At 42.3% G+C, this 20,376-nt stretch overlaps 1 protein-coding gene and 1 pseudogene across 9 annotated transcripts in view; one reads left to right on the top strand and one right to left on the bottom strand.

Annotated features, from left to right (window-relative positions):
* Ziz (dedicator of cytokinesis protein Ziz) overlaps window positions 1-11,279 on the bottom strand; it is a 165,901-nt gene extending 154,622 nt beyond the window's left edge. For all 9 annotated transcript variants that reach the window (XM_070084220.1, XM_070084222.1, XM_070084223.1 and 6 more), the window contains exons 1-7: window positions 11,187-11,279; window positions 7,334-7,441; window positions 7,063-7,179; window positions 5,312-5,484; window positions 4,602-4,671; window positions 3,076-3,203; window positions 1,257-1,359 (exon numbers count right to left, since the gene is read on the bottom strand). In XM_070084220.1, coding sequence (XP_069940321.1) covers window positions 1,257-1,359; window positions 3,076-3,203; window positions 4,602-4,671; window positions 5,312-5,484; window positions 7,063-7,179; window positions 7,334-7,432 — 690 coding nt within the window. In that variant the 5' untranslated portion in view covers window positions 7,433-7,441; window positions 11,187-11,279. The remainder of the gene's footprint in view (window positions 1-1,256; window positions 1,360-3,075; window positions 3,204-4,601; window positions 4,672-5,311; window positions 5,485-7,062; window positions 7,180-7,333; window positions 7,442-11,186) is intronic.
* On the top strand, window positions 10,636-10,757 carry LOC138852620 (5S ribosomal RNA; annotated as a pseudogene).
* Window positions 11,280-20,376: the final 9,097 nt, after the last annotated feature.

The following is a 20,376-nucleotide window of genomic DNA, read 5'->3' as shown; positions in this document are numbered from 1 at the left end:
CAGGCAGTTGTGTTAGGTAGTTATCCCAGGTAAATGGTTGTGTGTCATCATTCCTTCTTTCCTACCTACCTACCTTTCTTTCTTTCTTTTTCTTTCTTTCTTCTGGTATCCTGGGCATTGCTTTCGGTCACAAACTCCTCAAAACCATGAAATTCATCTTCACTGACACTTCCATCTGTGTTCGATCTATTACTTGGGAAGAGAAGAGGCCCAGATTCGCTGGGGAGTCAGATATTTCTTACCACTTTGCATGCCGAACAAGGACTACTGAAGTGGCATTCCCACAATGCACCACTGGCTCCCCGATTTTTTTTATACTATGTACACTGACCATGGAGATCCATTCTCTCACATGTAGGCCTACCAGCTTTCTCCCGCTTGATTTGAAGCTGCTAGAATTTATGTATATTAATACGTTAGAAACATTGGCTCGTAAGAAGTATATATAGAGCCGAAACAGTCAAAGGGTTAAAGGACACTCAAACAATATTGCCATGGTAGAAGATGCATACCAAATAATTAGCAGATTAAGTTGTTACAAGAAGAAATCAATCATACAGCAAAATGTTTATTTCTTAAATAAAAAAAATAATAAAGTATATCATTTTAAATTATGGGTATGAAGTTTAAATTGACGAACATAGTATGTGACCACTTAAAACAATAACAACTGCAACATCAATAAGCCAGCAGCTGCTGCTGTTATAGCCGACCATAGGACCAACAACTCCATTTTGGACCTCCATCGTCACAGTGCGAACCTCACTGAAAGGGTTATCACAAGACAAAGACCCGTGTCAGGAAATTCACCCTGACGAATAAACCAGCACAACCACATAATAAATACAGATGTGAGTCTTTGATAATATATGTACTGTTAGTTAAGATACATGAAGAATAAACTACAGCAGACAGACCAGTTGATTCTGGTCACCCACAAACACTAAACTTATGACTCTTAAAAGGGGTACAAAAGTCTTATTCCTTCATACTGGCCAGTGGCCAGACAGCCTGTGTGACTACCTGATCAAACAAAATAATATAAATATGTTACCAGGCATTTTAGATGCATTCAATAATAAAAAAAAACACTTTTCCACCCGTCAGCAATTTTCACGTATCTCACTGGGTTGGGAACCTAAGAGCTTTACAAACCGTACTCTCCATTACTATACACGTATACTGCAATAGAGGTAATAATAACAGACTTATAACCATGCACACTGCATACAGATCTGTGAGATATTCATACTCACTTTGGATATTTGTGTGCAGAAGTCCATCACAATAGTCCCTTTAGGGTCATGTTTTCTTTCATCTTTATGAAATTCAAGGAGGTAAGTGCCATCAACTTCTTGCCTGCAATAAAAATTTATACTTTACATTTCCTATTATGAACTGAAGTTACTCTCCACTTTTTTGGATCAAATTTGGTTACCACCCATTTCCTAGGCAAGATGTTTATCTTCTTCTTCTTTCAACGTATCAGCCGTATCCCACTAAGGTGGGGTGGCCCAAAAGGAAAAACGAAAGTTTCTCCTTTTAAATTTAGTAATATACAGTGGACCCCCGGTTAACGAACTTTTTTCATTCCAGTAGTATGTTCAGGTGCCAGTACTGACCGAATTTTTTCCCATAAGGAATATTGTGAAGTAGATTAGTCCATTTCAGACCCCCAAACATACACGTACAAACGCACTTACATAAATACACTCACATAATTGGTCGCATTTGGAGGTGATCGTTAAGCGGGGGTCCACTGTATATACAGGAGAAGGGGTTACTAGCCCTTTGCTCCCGGTATTTAAGTCGCCTCTTACGACATGCATGGATTATGGAGGAAGAATTCTGTTCCACTTCCCCATGGAGAGATGTTTATCTATGTAGGCAAAATGAGGAATGTATCAGAGTATAGTGGTACTAACCCTGTTATATGAGTGAGAGATATGGGCTTTAAACAGTTCAATGAAGAAGAGGCTGGAGGCAATGAAGACATCACGTTTCAGAAATTTATTTTTTTTCAACACGTTGGCCATTTCCCACCGAGGCAGGGTGACCCAAAAAGAAAGAAAATATATAGTGTGAATATTATGCACAGAATTTGAAGCACAAAAATTAGAAAGTGTACAATGAAGAAAAGCATTATTCAGAGCGTGGAGGAGCGGCCACTGAGGTGGTGCGAGTATTTAGAGAGGAAGAAGCGGCACAGGATGACCAAAAGGCGAGTAAATCCTCGAGAGGAAGACGGGTTGGAGGGATGGTGAAATGGAGGTTTTCAGTGTGTGAGCATGTTAGGTTGAGATGAACAAGAACCCACAGTTTTAGGGATCTGATGTGCTATTGCAGAGCTAGTTAACATTAATGAAGGGATTCAGGGAAACTGGAAAGCTGGACTTGAGTTCTGGAAGCAGGAAGAATAGTGCCTACAATCTGCAGGAGCTCTGGGATATTAAAGTTCGGAGGGGTCATTTGAAATGTGATGTTTGTGGCAAGACAACTATTAAATGTATGATGGTGACTGGCAATCTCTTTAGTTGGAGATGGCCAATATAGTACAATTTTTTTTTTTTTTTTAACAAATTGGTCGTATCCCACCGAGGCAGGGTGGCCCAAAAAGAAAAACAAAAGTTTCTCTTTTTAAATTTAGTAATCTATACAAGAGAAGGGGTTACTAGCTCCTTGCTCCCGGCATTTTAGTCGCCTTTACAACACGCATGGCTTACGGAGGAAGAATTCTGTTCCACTTCCCCATGGTGATAAGAGGAAATAAACAAGAATAAGAACTAGAAAGAAAATAGAAGAAAACCCAGAGGTGTGTGTATATATATACTTGTACATGTATGTGTAGTGTGACCTAAGTGTAAGTAGAAGTAGCAAGACGTACCTGAAATCTTGAAAGTTTATGAGACAGAAAAAAGACACCAGCAATCCTACCATCCTGTAAAACAATTACAGGTTTCCGTTTTCCACTCACTTGGCAGGACGGTAGTACCTCCCTGGGCAGTTGCTGTCTACCAACCTACTACCCTGAACAAAAAAAAAGGTACTATATTTAAATTTACTACAGTAACTAACCTTAGACATGCAAATCTTCTCTTAAAGGTCTTGGAAGAGAAATTGCCAAATATCTTCTCATTTCCACTTTCTGGACCCTTCAGGAGGTAACCTTTCTTTAATATATTCTCACCATTTGTCAATATAGCCTGAAAAATATAAAAAATAATTAACTGTGTATTAAAAAAATTACCTTTTATATAAAATGTTATACCTTTAAATAAAATATTCTGTAGACGAGGCAGAATAACATAATAATTTTGGATCAACTATTATAGTCATGCATATTAATACTATTCTGTTGACAAGTCAACACATTAAAATATTGCAGTGAATATTCTGCTAAAGAACAATGGTACTAATTTCCCATGATATGAAAACAGCATCAAAGAGGAAGAAGAAGGAAGCAGAGGAAGAAGAGGAAGAGGAGGGAGGGAGGGAGGGAGGGAGGGAGGGAGGGAGGGAGGGAGGGAGAGAGAGAGAGAGAGAGAGAGAGAGAGAGAGAGAGAGAGAGAGAGGGAGGGGGGAGGGAGGGGAGGGGAGGGGAGGGGGAGGGGAGGGAGGGAGGGAGGGAGGGAGGGAGGGAGGGGAGGGAGGGAGGGAGGGAGGGAGGGAGGGAGGGAGGGAGGGGAGGGAGGGAGGGAGGGGAGGGAGGGAGGGGAGGGAGGGAGGGAGGGAGGGAGGGAGGGAGGGAGGGAGGGAGGGAGGGAGGGGAGGGGAGGGAGGGAGGGGGGGAGGGAGGGAGGGAGGGGAGGGAGGGAGGGGAGGGAGGGGGGGGAGGGGGGGGGAGGGAGGGAGGGAGGGAGGAGGGGAGGGAGGGAGGGAGGGAGGGAGGGAGGGAGGGAGGGAGGGAGGGAGGGAGGAGGCAGGAAAGGAAGAGAGGAGAAGGAAGCAGGAAAGGAAGAGAGGAGAAAGAAGCAGGAAAGGAGGAGGAGGAGGAGGCAAGAAAGGAAGAGGAGGAGGAGGAAACAGAAGAGGAGGGAGGGAGGGAGGGAGGGAGGGAGAGAGGGAGGGAGGGAGGGAGTGGAGGGAGGGAGGGAGGGAGGGAGGGGAGGGTGGGAGGGAGGGAGGGTGAGAGGGGGAGGGAGGGAGAGGGAAAGAGAGGGAGGGAGAGAGAAAGAGAGGGAGGGAGGGAGGGAGGGGAGGGAGGGAGGGAGGGAGGGAGGGAGGGAGGAGGCAGGAAAGGAAGAGAGGAGAAGGAAGCAGGAAAGGAAGAGAGGAGAAGGAAGCAGGAAAGGAAGAGAGGAGAAAGAAGCAGGAAAGGAGGAGGAGGAGGAGGAGGCAAGAAAGGAAGAGGAGGAGGAGGAAACAGAAGAGGAAGGCAGGAGAAGAGGAGGATTCAGGAGAAGAGGAGGAAGAGGGGAGGATGAAGAGGGGAATGGTGCGGATGACGAGGACAAGGAGGAAGATGAGGACAAGGAGGAGGAGGGTAAGGACGAGGAGAGAAAGAAGGAGAAGGAAAAGGAGGAATAGGATGAACAGAAGGAATAGGAGGAATAAGAGGAAGAATAAGGATAAAAGGAGAAGGAAGAGAAGACAATACTTACAAGATCCCCTTGTTCAATGTCAGTGTCCACTTCATAAACTTGTTCCTTCAGATCATCGACACGGGGTAATCTGAAGCCAGGAAGTCAATTACAATTTTTTATACAATACAAAATTGCCTCTTTATTTGCTTTCCTTTCATTACATCAAAATTGCACATAGTAGTGATTATTATTATGTTAATTACTATTATTATTATATTCATGGAGGAAGCGCTAAATCCATAGAGGTCATACAGCACCTGAGGAATGGAAGGCATTAATGCTCAATTCAAGGAATTGGAGCATAGGTTCAATTCCTTGAAACAAGAACCCCCTCACTAACATTAATGTATGTCTGTTGAGGGGGACAACCAAGTAATTATGATCTACAGAGGAAATTTTTAATCTCACATATTTAGGCTGACAATCACTATTAAACTGTTTTAAAGCTTGCTTGCTTATTTTGCAATTTCAGCCTTATAACTTACACTACAGTTATAGCTGCTCATGAAAATTAAAAGTCACAATGCTAGGGTAGAAAAAATTTACAAATAACCTGCAGGTTGAAGAGGAAACTTTAGATGTTTCACTCCATCCTCAGCCAGTATCAAGTCACAAGTGATTTGTTGAACCAACTATAGGTGTTAAATGAGGCATGTCTTGGATATTTTGTTTGAGCACATGATGCATCTTCTAAGTAAGCAAGATAAAAGAATATAAATTCATAATACCTTGGTAAATGGAGATAAGACCCAGAATAAGGTAAGTATTTATGTGTGATGGTAGTAAGGTCTTGTGAGTATGTTGCAAGGCACTGCCGCACTAAAGGGTTCGTTACTTCCTCTTCCAAATGAACAGCAGCTAATGACTGCAAAGTTCTTGTGACTCGACGTACAACACAGTGCTGCAAAGATTTAAATACAGTACAAAACAATCAAGTAGGTTTTTCTATGTACAATAGTGTTGCAATGTTTGAATTATGATCATGCAGCTTACTATTCTAACAGTATTCTTAAAGCAAGGGCATTGCCAGTACTTTTCACCAGAGTTGTTGTCTCCTTCAGTTATTACTGCTAATGTACACTACCAGCAGTGCCAGTAGTCACCCTTAACTGCCACTGCTAATAACTTCTGCTTTTTCCAATACCCATTGCTAGTTCTACCAGTATATCACCAACATCCACTCTAGCACTACCAGCAACATCAGCCAACACTGCCATCCCCAGTACTGGTTGCTGAGACTGCTAATTTTACCACAATGTACTGTACATACCTTTTTATTATTATTATCACACTGGCCGATTCCCACCAAGGCAGGGTGGCCCGAAAAAGAAAAACTTTCACCATCATTCACTCCATCACTGTCTTGCCAGAAGGGTGCTTTACACTACAGTTTTTAAACTGCAACATTAACACCCCTCCTTCAGAGTGCAGGCACTGTACTTCCCATCTCCAGGACTCAAGTCCGGCCTGCCGGTTTCCCTGAATCCCTTCATAAATGTTACTTTGCTCACACTCCAACAGCACGTCAAGTATTAAAAACCATTTGTCTCCATTCACTCCTATCAAACACGCTCACGCATGCCTGCTGGAAGTCCAAGCCCCTCGCACACAAAACCTCCTTTACCCCCTCCCTCCAACCCTTCCTAGGCCGACCCCTACCCCGCCTTCCTTCCACTACAGACTGATACACTCTTGAAGTTATTCTGTTTCGCTCCATTCTCTCTACATGTCCGAACCACCTCAACAACCCTTCCTCAGCCCTCTGGACAACAGTTTTGGTAATCCCGCACCTCCTCCTAACTTCCAAACTACGAATTCTCTGCATTATATTCACACCACACATTGCCCTCAGACATGACATCTCCACTGCCTCCAGCCTTCTCCTCGCTGCAACATTCATCACCCATGCTTCACACCCATATAAGAGCGTTGGTAAAACTATACTCTCATACATTCCCCTCTTTGCCTCCAAGGACAAAGTTCTCTGTCTCCACAGACTCCTAAGTGCACCACTCACTCTTTTTCCCTCATCAATTCTATGATTCACCTCATCTTTCATAGACCCATCCGCTGACACGTCCACTCCCAAATATCTGAATACATTCACCTCCTCCATACTCTCTCCCTCCAATCTGATATTCAATCTTTCATCACCTAATCTTTTTGTTATCCTCATAACCTTACTCTTTCCTGTATTCACCTTTAATTTTCTTCTTTTGCACACCCTACCAAATTCATCCACCAATCTCTGCAGCTTCTCTTCAGAATCTCCCAAGAGCACAGTGTCATCAGCAAAGAGCAGCTGTGACAACTCCCACCCTGTGTGTGATTCTTTATCTTTTAACTCCACGCCTCTTGCCAAGACCCTCGCATTTACTTCTCTTACAACCCCATCTATAAATATATACCTGTACATACCTGTAAATCCATAATCCAGATTACAATTGTTTAAATTAAAAATGCACACAGATGTACTTACTGAGATATCATCAAGAGGATACATCAGGAGTTCCCTCAGGGGATCATTATTCAGCATAACTTTGTTCTTAGAAGCATACTCCTCAAAATCTATGGGGTCGGCAAGTCGTGGCTTGACCTGCAATATCAACAAGTAAAGGAAAGCACCAAGAAACTGAGCCTGGCCCTGTAATGTATAAACAACAATTCAAGTATTTTTTTAATATAATTCTATGAGGTGAAAATAATTTAACCATGAAAAATAATTATATGCATCAAAAGTGGAAAATTACCTGTGTAGCCGTTGCTTTGACTGCCTGGGATACATTCTCTCTCACCTGAGCAGCCATACCTGGCTTACCCAAGGCACGTGTGAATTTACGTTCTGCCATGATGCCTGCCTAGAGGTTAAAACACATTGTGTGAATTATACATGCAATTTGATACCAATTACAGGATGCCAATAATCAGCAATATGAGAACTATTTCTAACTTCTTAAATTTTCCATTTTGGAATTCCTTATCTCTTAAAGAATAAAGAAAAAACCTGAACACAGAGTAAGCAACTTTGGCTATAGTTCCAACTATTACTCAATAGAACTTGGCCATTAGTATAAATTTTACAAGACAGTATGTCTATACAACTTATGTATATCATGGAATAAGTATGAAAGTATTTCTAGTGCAAACTGATATTCTGGGAGATATTAACAAAAATAGTACATTTATTTTGGTTGCACAGCACATATGAGTCATTCAGCATTTAGTATTACATCACACACCTAGCTAAATGTAAATAAAGATGCATATCTACCAATGGTTGAATAAGGTTAAATCACAATATGTTATTTTAGGTTGAATTAGGTGGGTTTCATTAGTTCATTACCTTTTTACCACTTGCACAACAAAATAAGAGCTCAACTGAAAAACCAGCTTAATATAGAACAGGTCACCAATCATTAATCTGGCAATCAGTAATCTGGTTCCATCAGTAATCCAGCACTAATTTTGGCTAGCATAACTTCAAATTTCCAGGGTCGCTACACCAACCTACCGCTACTGTTTGGTGCAGCTACTTGCTGCATAAGCCATTCCAGTTTCTTCTCCATTTATTGTTGTAACCCGCTCACTTTTAGCCCTAGCTATGGTTCCAATGAATAAAAGATATGCTTCTCATTGTGTAAAACACATGCGCCATACATTGTCCATAAAAGATAAGGTGGCTTTGAAGCCACTGTCGGTCGCCATGCGCTCAGCTCATTCAGATAAGCTATGACCAGTAAATTTGGGCCTGCATATGAGAGAATAGGTCTGTTTGGTAAGTGTGCACTATATAAAAAAATCCTGCAGCACAGTGCATAATGAGAAAAAAATGCAACCGCGTTTATGGTGTAAACCCGACTTTGTGGTGTATTTTCATGGGTTTGTATGGTTGTCTTCTCGTCTTTTATGGAAGATATATTATAGAAATAGATATAATTTTGATTGGTTTAACACCAGAAAGTACCTTAAAATTGAGCTCATAGTAGCAGAAATGCTCAATTTTTGCTGATGTTCCAAAGTAAACAAAAGACGTAACCATCCAATACGTGTCCAACTGGACAGTCTAATACGCAGTCACGAATGGATTAACATTATTTATACAATTATTACAATAATGAAGTAGTCTGCATAACAGTAAATCTTCTGTTTTTTGCATGAATAAAAATTCAAACCGGAAAGCAAGCATAATATGTATAAAAGGCGCCTGGAGACGTGACTAATGAAGACAAAATATTATTTTAGTGTTAGGAATGTCTGCACTGTTTATTCTGGACCCTATTTTGAAATTAGCATCTTTTGAAATGTGTGAAATTGGCCAAATTACCAATTTCTGACCGCTTTACTGGGCAGTTGAAATAGGTGAATGGGTGTTTCTTGTACTCAATTGACAGAATAGAAGGAATACTTGCAAAATAGCTATCAGTTTGGTAGACTGGAGCACTGGAATGGGCAAAAAATAGGGCGTAAATTGGGTGAAATCGCCGATGCATAAATATCGCCACTGGGTTAAGTGCGTTCTAACCTAACCACTCTGTAATCAAGCACAATCACTAACCCAGCACCCTACAGGTCCCGATGATGCCGGATTAGTGACAGCCAGCCTGTACATTTAAAAATATAATTAACAAATGAAATCCACTGAGGATCAGTTATCTACTATTGCCAAACACTTAAATAATAATAATAATATCTTCATTTCTACAACTACATGTACAAGGTATACAGGCCTAGCTGACATCAATGACATAATGCTACATAGAAAGTTGTTTGCTATTCAGAGCGTTTCAGGCAAATTAGGTCAATTTTGTCCCAGGATGTGACCTACACAGGTCGACTAACACCCAAGTACCCATTTTACTGATTGGTGAACATGGACAACAGGTGTAAGGAAACACACCCAATATTTCCACAAATGCCGTTAATCAAACCCAGACCCTCAGTGTGTGAACCAAGAGTTTTTGCTACCAGGCCACGCGCCTGGTGGCAAAGCACTATTAGAATACTTGAAGTATACATGCTTCATTGTTTAATCCATGATAGTAGTAGTAATTACCACTAGGCTAAAACCATCTAGAATACCTTGAAACCACTCAACATAACTGAATGGATAAGCAAGCAAGTTTATTCAGGTACAATTACAAACTCTTTGGATCATTACACTTGCTTTACATAATAATATGTGCAAATTACCTATACCTGGAGATTACCTGGAGAGAGTTCCGGGGGTCAACGCCCCCGCGGCCCGGTCTGTGACCAGGCCTCCTGGTGGTTCAGAGCCTGATTAACCAGGCTGTTACTGCTGGCTGCACGCAAACCAATGTACGAGCCACAGCCCGGCTGGTCAGGTACCGACTTTAGGTGCTTGTCCAGTGCCAGCTTGAAGACTGCCAGGGGTCTATTGGTAATCCCCCATATGTATGCTGGGAGGCAGTTGAACAGTCTCGGGCCCCTGACACTTATTGTATGGTCTCTTAATGTGCTAGTGATACCCCTGCTTTTCATTGGGGGGATGTTGCATCTTCTGCCAAGTCTTTTGCTTTCGTTGTGAGTGATTTTCGTGTGCAAGTTCGGTACTAGTCCCTCTAGGATTTTCCAGGTGTATATAATCATGTACCTCTCCCTCCTGCGTTCCAAGGAGTACAGGTTCAGGAACCTCAAGCGCTCCCAGTATTTGAGGTGTTTTATCTCCGTTATGCGTGCCGTGAAGGTTCTCTGTACATTTTCTAGGTCAGCAATTTCACCTGCCTTGAAAGGTGCTGTTAGTGTGCAGCAATATTCCAGCCTAGATAGAACAAGCAACCTGAAGAGTGTCATCATGGGCTTGGCATCCCTAGTTTTGAAGGTTCTCATTATCCATCCTGTCATTTTTCTAGTAGCAGGTAAAACAGAGTGACTTGTTTTCAGAGAGGCCTGGGTATCAGTTCACTGGGAAATACAGAAATACAGTAAATAATACAGAACATAACCTATGGGAGACATTCAGGTTAGGAAGGGGGTGGACAGGTCCAATTCCTTGGATCAAGAGCCTCTCCCTCAAGAGGGGGCTAATCTGTTCTAATAAAATTAAACACGCTGAATGCACAGCTTCCCATCCGATCAGCGAGGTTAACCAACGTTGGGTTGGGTTAGTACTTTGATGGGTGACCGCCTGGGAATACCTAATGCTATTAGCATCATCCTTTCAAGGACCCGAATGGAAATAAATCACCTTATCTGACTTTTTGGAGGTTATCCTTGGTAGTTTACACTATGTATGATAACTGTACTCATGTGTACCTGTGTCTAAATAAACAAGCTAAATCTCCACTGACGTGAAATGAAACACACTTCTTAAATAGCAATTTGTTTTTTTCGAAGTTACATAACCATGATTGACATAAACGAATATAACTCGCATATCACATTCTCCACCATATCTTAAATTATCGTAAGAAAAGCGGCAGGTGAAACTGTTAACTAAGACGGCCATGAGACTTGGGTGGGGCACTGTCTCATTTACACCTCTACCTACGCAAAACAACTCCAAATTTCATCCACTCTTATTTTACTACAATAAGGCTTCATTAAGGGAGTAAGTTAACTCAACAGATGAGACCAGCTTACCGAGATAAATTAACTACAAGGTATATTTTGTAGTTATGTGAGAGCGTGTGAGGCCTGGCATATTGTTTACATTGTACAAACTGGTCGCTTAATATAAAAACTGAACTAAGTTTTTATCTGGGTTAAGAAAGTGTGTGACTGCACCACTGGCTGAGTAAGTTAAGTAGGTGAGTAAGTAAGTAAGTAAGTAAGTAAGTAAGTAAGTTTATTCAGGTATACACAAATACAGTTACATAGAATTATCATACATAGCAGCATATGTGTAGAGAACCTAGGATAACCCAAAGCTGAGTGAATCAAGTAAGTACATAAGATAAGATAAGATAAGATAAGATAAGATTTCGTTCGGATTTTTAACCCCGGAGGGTTAGCCACCCAGGATAACCCAAGAAAGTCAGTGCGTCATCGAGGACTGTCTAACTTATTTCCATTGGGGTCCTTAATCTTGTCCCCCAGGATGCGACCCACACCAGTCGACTAACACCCAGGTACCTATTTGCTGCTAGGTGAACAGGACAACAGGTGTAAGGAAACGTGTCGAAATGTTTCCACCCGCCTGGAATCGAACCCGGGCCCTCCGTGTGTTTACCTGGAGTTTACCTGGAGAGAGTTCCGGGGGTCAACGCCCCCGCGGCCCCGCGGGAGCTTTAGCCATTTTGGGCAAATCAGGTCAGTTTTGTCCCAGGATGCGACCCATACCAGTCGACTAACACCCAGGTACCCATTTTATAATGATGGGTGAACATGGAGTTTACCTGGAGAGAGTTCCGGGGGTCAACGCCCCCGCGGCCCGGTCTGTGACCAGGCCTCCTGGTGGATCAGAGCCTGATCAACCAGGCTGTTACTGCTGGCTGCACGCAAACCAACGTACGAGCCACAGCCCGGCTGATCAGGAACCGACTTTAGGTGCTTGTCCAATGCCAGCTTGAAGACTGCCAGGGGTCTGTTGGTAATCCCCCTTATGTATGCTGGGAGGCGGTTGAACAGTCTCGGGCCCCTGACACTTATTGTATGGTCTCTTAACGTGCTAGTGACACCCCTGCTTTTCATTGGGGGGATGTTGCATCGTCTGCCAAGTCTTTTGCTTTCGTAGTGAGTGATTTTCGTGTGCAAGTTCGGTACTAGTCCCTCTAGGATTTTCCAGGTGTATATAATCATGTATCTCTCCCGCCTGCGTTCCAGGGAGTACAGGTTCAGGAACCTCAAGCGCTCCCAGTAATTGAGGTGTTTTATCTCCGTTATGCGCGCCGTGAAGGTTCTCTGTACATTTTCTAGGTCAGCAATTTCACCTGCCTTGAAAGGTGCTGTTAGTGTGCAGCAATATTCCAGCCTAGATAGAACAAGTGACCTGAAGAGTGTCATCATGGGCTTGGCATCCCTCGTTTTGAAGGTTCTCATTATCCATCCTGTCATTTTTCTAGCAGATGCGATCGATACAATGTTATGGTCCTTGAAGGTGTCTTAAGGAAACGTCCTAATAGGTTAAGATTTAATCTAAGTCTGCTCGAAATGCCTAGCCATGCTAGGTGTCCTAGTGGCCCCCTCTGTAATTAGTATTTTATAACATGTAAACCACACAATACCCAAAACCTGTAAACCCCACATTGTAACCCTTATAGAGAATAAACTTGAATTGAATAAGGCTCTTGGAGCAGGAAGAGAGTGGACCTAGTAGCGTCCAGTGAAGAGGCGGGCCAAGAGCTGGGAATCGACCCCTGCAAGTACAATTAGGTAAGTGCAGATTTAGGTGATTGTAACTATCATGCATAAGTAAGGTTATTTAGGTAAATTACCATATATAGTGTAAATTACCAAGGATAATTTAAGTCAAACAGGGTGATATTTCATAACCTAATATAGTACCTAATTTGCATTGAGGGCACATAGGTGGCATATACAACACATGAGGTTTGAGGGATGCATTACAAGTACATATTGCTTAGTGTTTGTCAAAAATTACATGGGTGGCTCGATAAAAATTCGCATCCAGCTCCTCAGAACTGGGGCGCGTACCCACGATACAACAAGCATCACCCCTCTGAATTGCAGCACTGAGTCGCTGAAACAAGAGCTAGCTGCCCTGGGATCCCTAGTTGCCCTAATGAGTCTTTTGCCTAGCTCCTTAAGGAACTTTGATGCACTCTTTTCCCATAAGCCGAGGGTCTCTGAGCCTATGGGAACAAAGATATAACAATAATAATAATAATAATAATAATAATAATAATATCTTTGCTTCAACAAGTACATGTACAAGGTATACAGACCTAGCTGACATCAATGACATACTACTGTATAGAAAATCGCTTGTTATGCAGAGCATTTCGGGCAAATTAGGGCAGTTTTGGCCCCAGGATGCGACCCACACCGGTCGACTAACTTATAAGTACCATTTTACTGATGGGTAACATAGACAACCGGTATAAAAGAACACGCCCAATGTTTCTACCCTTGCTGGGAATCGAACCCAGACCCTCGCCGTGTGAAGTGAGAGCTTCATAAAGGTTCATAGAGCTTAATAAAGCCACCAGGCCACGGGGCACCGTTACGGTGTACCGTTACGGTGTCCCGTGGCATGATGGGCAAGTTAAGATAAGATTTGTTTAGATTTTTAACCCAGAGGGTTAGTCACCCAGGATAACCCAATAAAGTTAGTGCGTCATCGAGTCACCAAGGATAGCAACAGTCAGTGCGTCATCGTGCCACCTGGAGTTTACCTGGAGAGAGTTCTGGGGGTCAACGCCCCCGCGGCCCGGTCTGTGACCAGGCCTCCTGGTGGATCAGAGCCTGATCAACCAGGCTGTTACTGCTGGCTGCACGCAATCCAACGTACGAGCCACAGCCCGGCTGGTCAGGTACCGACTTTAGGTGCTTGTCCAGTGCCTGCTTGAAGACAGCCAGGGGTCTATTGGTAATCCCCCTTATGTATGCTGGGAGGCAGTTGAACAGTCTCGGGCCCCTGACACTTATTGTATTGTCTCTTAACGTGCTAGTGACACCCCTGCTTTTCATTGGGGGGATGTTGCATCGTCTGCCGAGTCTTCTGCTTTCGTTGTGAGTGATTTTCGTGTGCAAGTTCGGTACTAGTTCCTCTAGGAGTTTTCAGGTGTATATAATCATGTATCTCTCCCACCTACGTTCCAGGGAGTACAGGTTCAGGAACTTCAAGCGCTCCCAGTAATTGAAGTGTTTTATCTCCGTTATGTGCGCCGTGAAGGTTCTCTGTACATTTTCTAGGTCAGCAATTTCATTTGCCTTGAAAGGTGCTGTTAGTGTGCAGCAATATTCCAGCCTAGATAGAACAAGCGACCTGAAGAGTGTCATCATGGGCTTGGCATTCCTAGTTTTGAAGGTTCTCATTATCTATCCTGTCATTTTTCTAGAAAATGCGTCATCGAACCGCCCAGGATAATCCAATAAAGTCAGTGAGTTATCGAATCACCAAGGATAACCCAATAGTCAGTGCGTCATCGAGCCACCTATGATAACCCAATAAAGTCAGTGCGTCATCGAATCACCCATAATAACCCAATAGTCAGTGCGTCATCGAGCTACCTATCATAACCTATTAGTCAGTGCTTCATCGAGGACTATCGTCTGTCTTATTTCCACTGGATCCTTTAATCTTGTCCACCCAGGATGCGACCCACAGCATTCGACTAACACCCAGGTACCTACTTACTGCTAGGTGAACAGGGACAGCAGGTGTAGGGAAACATGCCCAACGTTTCCACCAGTTCCGGGGATCGAACCACGAACACTCAGTATGTGAGCTGTGTGTGTTATCAACCGAGCCACAAGACCCCCAATATTTTCTAGACTTTTGGGACTCTCTAAAGCTGCCAGCTGCCCCCTTTCCTCCCTGTTTAACCGGAGACAGGCATTAGCCAATGTGAATGCACATGTGTAGTCCCACGCCACCTGCTTGCCGTCTGTCCAGGCTTGCAGGATAATTCCATCTGGTTGCTTTTGGTTGCCAACAGATCTGCATAGTTCGGGTGGCTTCCTTATTACTGGGCATCCTGCTTTTGCATGGCTCCTCTTGACGATGTTATTATTAACCTCTTCATGCCTTGCATCTAGGATCTACGGAAACAAGATCATGGTACCCGAATCGGTCTACCGGTTTACTGCCGCAGATACATCTGTGCTCGGCGAGGATAGTAGCGGCAAGGCGAAGAGCAAGACCAATGCGGCCCAGTACTTGGACTGCCCAAAGATGGACATGCAAATAAAGCTATTGAATTTTCTTTGTGTTTAGTTTTCGTACATACCAGTAAGTTTACGGTTTTATAATTGTCTTATACAGGAACTTAAGTACAAATTAACCTCAGATAATCTCAGAGGATCTCACTTTCAAAGACCACAACATCAATCACATCTGCTTGAAAAATGACAGGATGGATAATGACAGCCTTCAAAACTAGGGATGTCAAACCTATGATGACACTCTTCAGGACGCGTGTTGTATCTAGGCTGGAATATTGCTGCACACTAACACCACCTTTCAAGGCAGGTGAAATTGCTGACATAAGAACACAAGAAAGGAGGAACACTGCAGCAGGCCTGTTGGCCCATACTAGGCAGGTCCTTTATAATCCATCCTACTAACAAAACATTTACCCAACCAAATTTTCAAAACTACCCAAGAAATAAGCTCTGATAATTCTATCCATTCATATGCAAGTCCCACTCAAATCCAACCCCTTTCACTCATGCACCTATCCAACCTAAACATGAACCACCCAAGGTTTTAGCCTCAACAACCCAACTAGCTAGACTGTTACACTCATCAATCACCCTATTTCCAAACCAATACTTTCCTATGTCCTTGAAAATGTACAGAGAACCTTCACGGCGCACATAAGTGCGATATGACACCTCAATCACTGGGAACGCCTTTAGTTCCTCAACCTGTACTCCCTGGAACGCAGGCGGGATACATGATTATATACACTTGGAAAATTCTAGAGGGATTTGTACCAAATTTGCACACGAAAATCACTCCTTATGAAAGCAAAAGACTCGGCAGACGATGCAACAGGGGTGCCAATAGCACGATAAGAGACAACGCAGTAAGTGTCAGGGGCCCAAGACTGTTCAACTGCCTCCCGGCATACGTAAGGAGGATTACCAATAGACCCCTGGCTTTCTTCAAGAAGGCGCTGGACAGGACCCTAAAGTCAGTACCCGACCAGTCGGGCTGTGGTTTGTACGTGGCCAACAGTAACAGCCTGGTTGATCGGGCCCGTTAAGAGACCATACAATAAGTGTCAGGGGCCTGAGACTGTTCAACTGCCTCCCAGCATACATAAGGGGGATTACCAACAGACCCCTGGCAGTCTTCAAGCTGGCACTGGACAAGCACCTAAAGTCGGTTCCTGATCAGCCAGGCTCTGATCCACCAGGAGGCCTGGTAACAGACCTGGCCGCGGGGGTGTTGACCTCCGATACCCTCTCCAGGTATACTCCAGATAACCTGGAGTTTACCTGGAGAGAGTTCCGGGGGTCAACGCCCCCGCTGCCCGGTCTGTGACCAGGCCTCCTGGTGGATCAGAGCCTGATCAACCAGGCTGTTACTGCTGGCTGCACGCAAACCAACGTACGAGCCACAGCCCGGCTGATCAGGAACCGACTTTAGGTGCTTGTCCAGTGCCAGCTTGAAGACTGCCAGGGGTCTGTTGGTAATCCCCCTTATGTATGCTGGGAGGCAGTTGAACAGTCTCAGGCCCCTGACACTTATTGTATGGTCTCTTAACGTGCTAGTGACACCCCTGCTTTTCATTGGGGGGATGTTGCATCGTCTGCCAAGTCTTTTGCTTTCGTAGTGAGTGATTTTCGTGTGCAAGTTCGGTACTAGTCCCTCTAGGATTTTCCAGGTGTATATAATCATGTATCTCTCCCGCCTGCGTTCCAGGGAATACAGGTTCAGGAACCTCAAGCGCTCCCAGTAATTGAGGTGTTTTATCTCCGTTATGCGCGCCGTGAAGGTTCTCTGTACATTTTCTAGGTCAGCAATTTCACCTGCCTTGAAAGGTGCTGTTAGTGTGCAGCAATATTCCAGCCTAGATAGAACAAGTGACCTGAAGAGTGTCATCATGGGCTTGGCATCCCTCGTTTTGAAGGTTCTCATTATCCATCCTGTCATTTTTCTAGCAGATGCGATCGATACAATGTTATGGTCCTTGAAGGTGAGATCCTCCGACATGATCACTCCCAGGTCTTTGACGTTGGTGTTTCGCTCTATTTTGTGGCCAGGATTTGTTTTGTACTCTGATGAAGATTTAATTTCCTCGTGTTTACCATATCTGAGTAATTGAAATTTCTCATCGTTGAACTTCATATTGTTTTCTGCAGCCCACTGAAAGATTTGGTTGATGTCCGCCATTAGACACTTCGAATTATTAAATAAAAAGTCAAGAATTTTTATTTAGGTTTCAAAACTCCTTATTTTTTTACGATGACTCGCGAGATCGTAATAACATGATTACAAACAAATCACGAAACTCACTGGCCTGTGAGTAATCTCACTTGCCACGAGTTCAATTCCCACCCGTTCCGTGATTTTTTTTTTCGGGCATCCAGCAGATTTAACCTAGCATAATCTAAAAAAAATAAAAAAGAAACACTTGCTTGTTTCCTGCAGATTATTTTTTTCAATAGTCTTGGAGGCATATGTATATTATGGGCACAAATATATAGCATTTGTATACCTGAATAAACTTATACTTACTTAGTACATTGTGTAAATTTACCCGGATATAACCTTATTGTGATAAACAATATTATTAGATTAATTTTACATCAACAAAGAATGCAGACACTAGGAAATTAAGGCAGGTGATTGTTTATCTTCCACGATATGTTATTGTTAATATTATATTAGTAGGAGAGCACTAAACCCGACATTCACAACGGATTGGTCTGGTCCAAGATATATATATGTCGTGCCGAATAGGTAAAACTGGTCAATTAGCAAGAACTCATTTAAAATTAAGTCCTTTCTAAAAAATTCTCTTGCACGTTTAAAGATTTTTTTTTCATTTATGATAATGTAAAAAATAATAATTTTGTACCAAAAGAACCTTAGAAAACTTTCCCAATCTTACATAAGAAGCGCACTTCAATTTAGCCTGATGCAACTAAATATATTTTAGATAAGTTTACAGTAATTTAATAACAAACGAACACAATGAAATATATTTTTATCGTTAGGTTTAGAATGATTTTTGAGAAATTATTGAATACACAAATTTTCTTTTGCCTTATTCGACAAGAAGAGCGTTGCTATATAAGCCAAAATAGCATGTTTTACCTATTCAGCACGATGAGTGAAGTGTGGAAGGATGTGGCAATGATATTTAGTGGTGGAAATTAAAAAAAATATATTAGAATTGGCTAATATTTCCACAGCGAAATTGCAGGCAGTTCTCACGGCTATCATCCACAATCGGCCACGTCCTCCTGTCATTCGCAGTTGTTTCGGATTCGCAAAGTGGGTACAGGTTATCCCGATATTACACTCATTCTATCGTCGTTCGTTTACAGGTTTGGCTACGTCTTATTTCTAGTAACCACAAGAAGTCTTATTTTGTTGGGTCCCTGGACATGGCTGTGCTCAGGGAAACGAACATGCACCCAACCTGTCAGCCAGCTATTCAGGATCTCCAGGAGAATAAAAAGGCACAATACCGTGACTGGAACAATACAGAAATAACACGCACATAGAGAATAAATCTTTATTATTATTATTATTATTATTATTATTATTATTATTATTATTATTATTATTATTATTATTATTATTATTATTATTATTATTATTATTATTATTATTATCATTATATTATTATTATTATTATTATTATTATTATTATTATTATTATTATTATTATTATTATTATTATTATTATTATTTCAGTCATAGGCTTCATTCTCCTATGTTTAAGTTATTTGTGTACAGGACCTCCAGGTTTTCCATAGGGGTATTACTTACTCTGACTAATTTTCAGTGGTCTCACCACCGCAACCTCTGGCAAGAAGGATGGTCCGCATAAGACCACAATAATTTTTTTTCCACCAAATGATGTAACTTAGGATTGTTTATTTATTTATTTATTTAGTAATTTGAGCATTCATACAGAGGTACAAAAAATACAGGTAAGAGCAGCATGCCAAAGCCACTTACATGCATAGCATTACGGGCTGGCTTAAAATTAACTTAAGATTAACTAAGCAATGATGAAATCAGTGATAAAACATTATTGCATCGTTGTCGGATTTGGGACCCTTTGAGGGAGGTTCGTAGAAGTCTGTGAGGGACTTTTAATGCAAGGAATTGGATTTATGCTACCCTTGGATCAAACCTGAATGCCTATGATTATTCCTAGGCACTGTGACCCCTAATAGGTTCAGCGTTTCCCCATGAATGGGATAATAATAATAATAATAATAATAATAATAATAATAATAATAATAATAATAATAATAATATCTTTACTACAAGTACATGTACATGGTATACAGTCCTAGAGGACATCAATGACATACTACTATATAGAAAGCCCCTTGTTATGCTCTGCATGTCGGGCAAATTAGGTCAGTGTCTCAGGATGCGACCCACACCAGTCGACTAACACCCAGGTACCCATTTTACTGATGGGGAACATAGACAACAGGTGTAAAGAAACACGCCCAATGTTTCTACCCTGGCTGGGAATCGAACCCAGGCCCTCGCCGTGTGAAACGAGAGTTTTAGCCACCAGGCCACCAGAGACGAGTGGCCGATCCTCAATCCAGAGATTGCTTTCGGTGACGATTCTTTTTAGAAGGGGGTTCGAACCCCTTACATCCTGTTGTTGTGGTCCACAGAAGCACTAACCACTGGCTTACCCATTCTGGACTAAGAATTAATACCCGGGTATCTTTTTATAACCAGGTCATTACTTTTTTAATACTCACATATTAATTCTGTAATACCTGGGTATTAAATACATCTAGTTTTAATAAAAATGAGTGGATTTGGTATAAAGTTAAGTTTTCGAATCCGAAGCTCGCTTGAAGTGGTGGTGTTCTGGATACTATACAAGACGAGTAAGTGCAAGTCTCTGCATGAACTTAGCTAGGCAAGATAAAAGAGAAACAGGTCTGTATGATGCTGATTATGATGCTTTATTTTAACCATACTCAAGAA

Source organism: Cherax quadricarinatus, chromosome 12 (assembly GCF_038502225.1).
Source record: "Cherax quadricarinatus isolate ZL_2023a chromosome 12, ASM3850222v1, whole genome shotgun sequence".
NCBI classification, from domain to species: domain Eukaryota; kingdom Metazoa; phylum Arthropoda; class Malacostraca; order Decapoda; family Parastacidae; genus Cherax; species Cherax quadricarinatus.
This window is presented reverse-complemented; position numbering and strand designations above follow the sequence as displayed.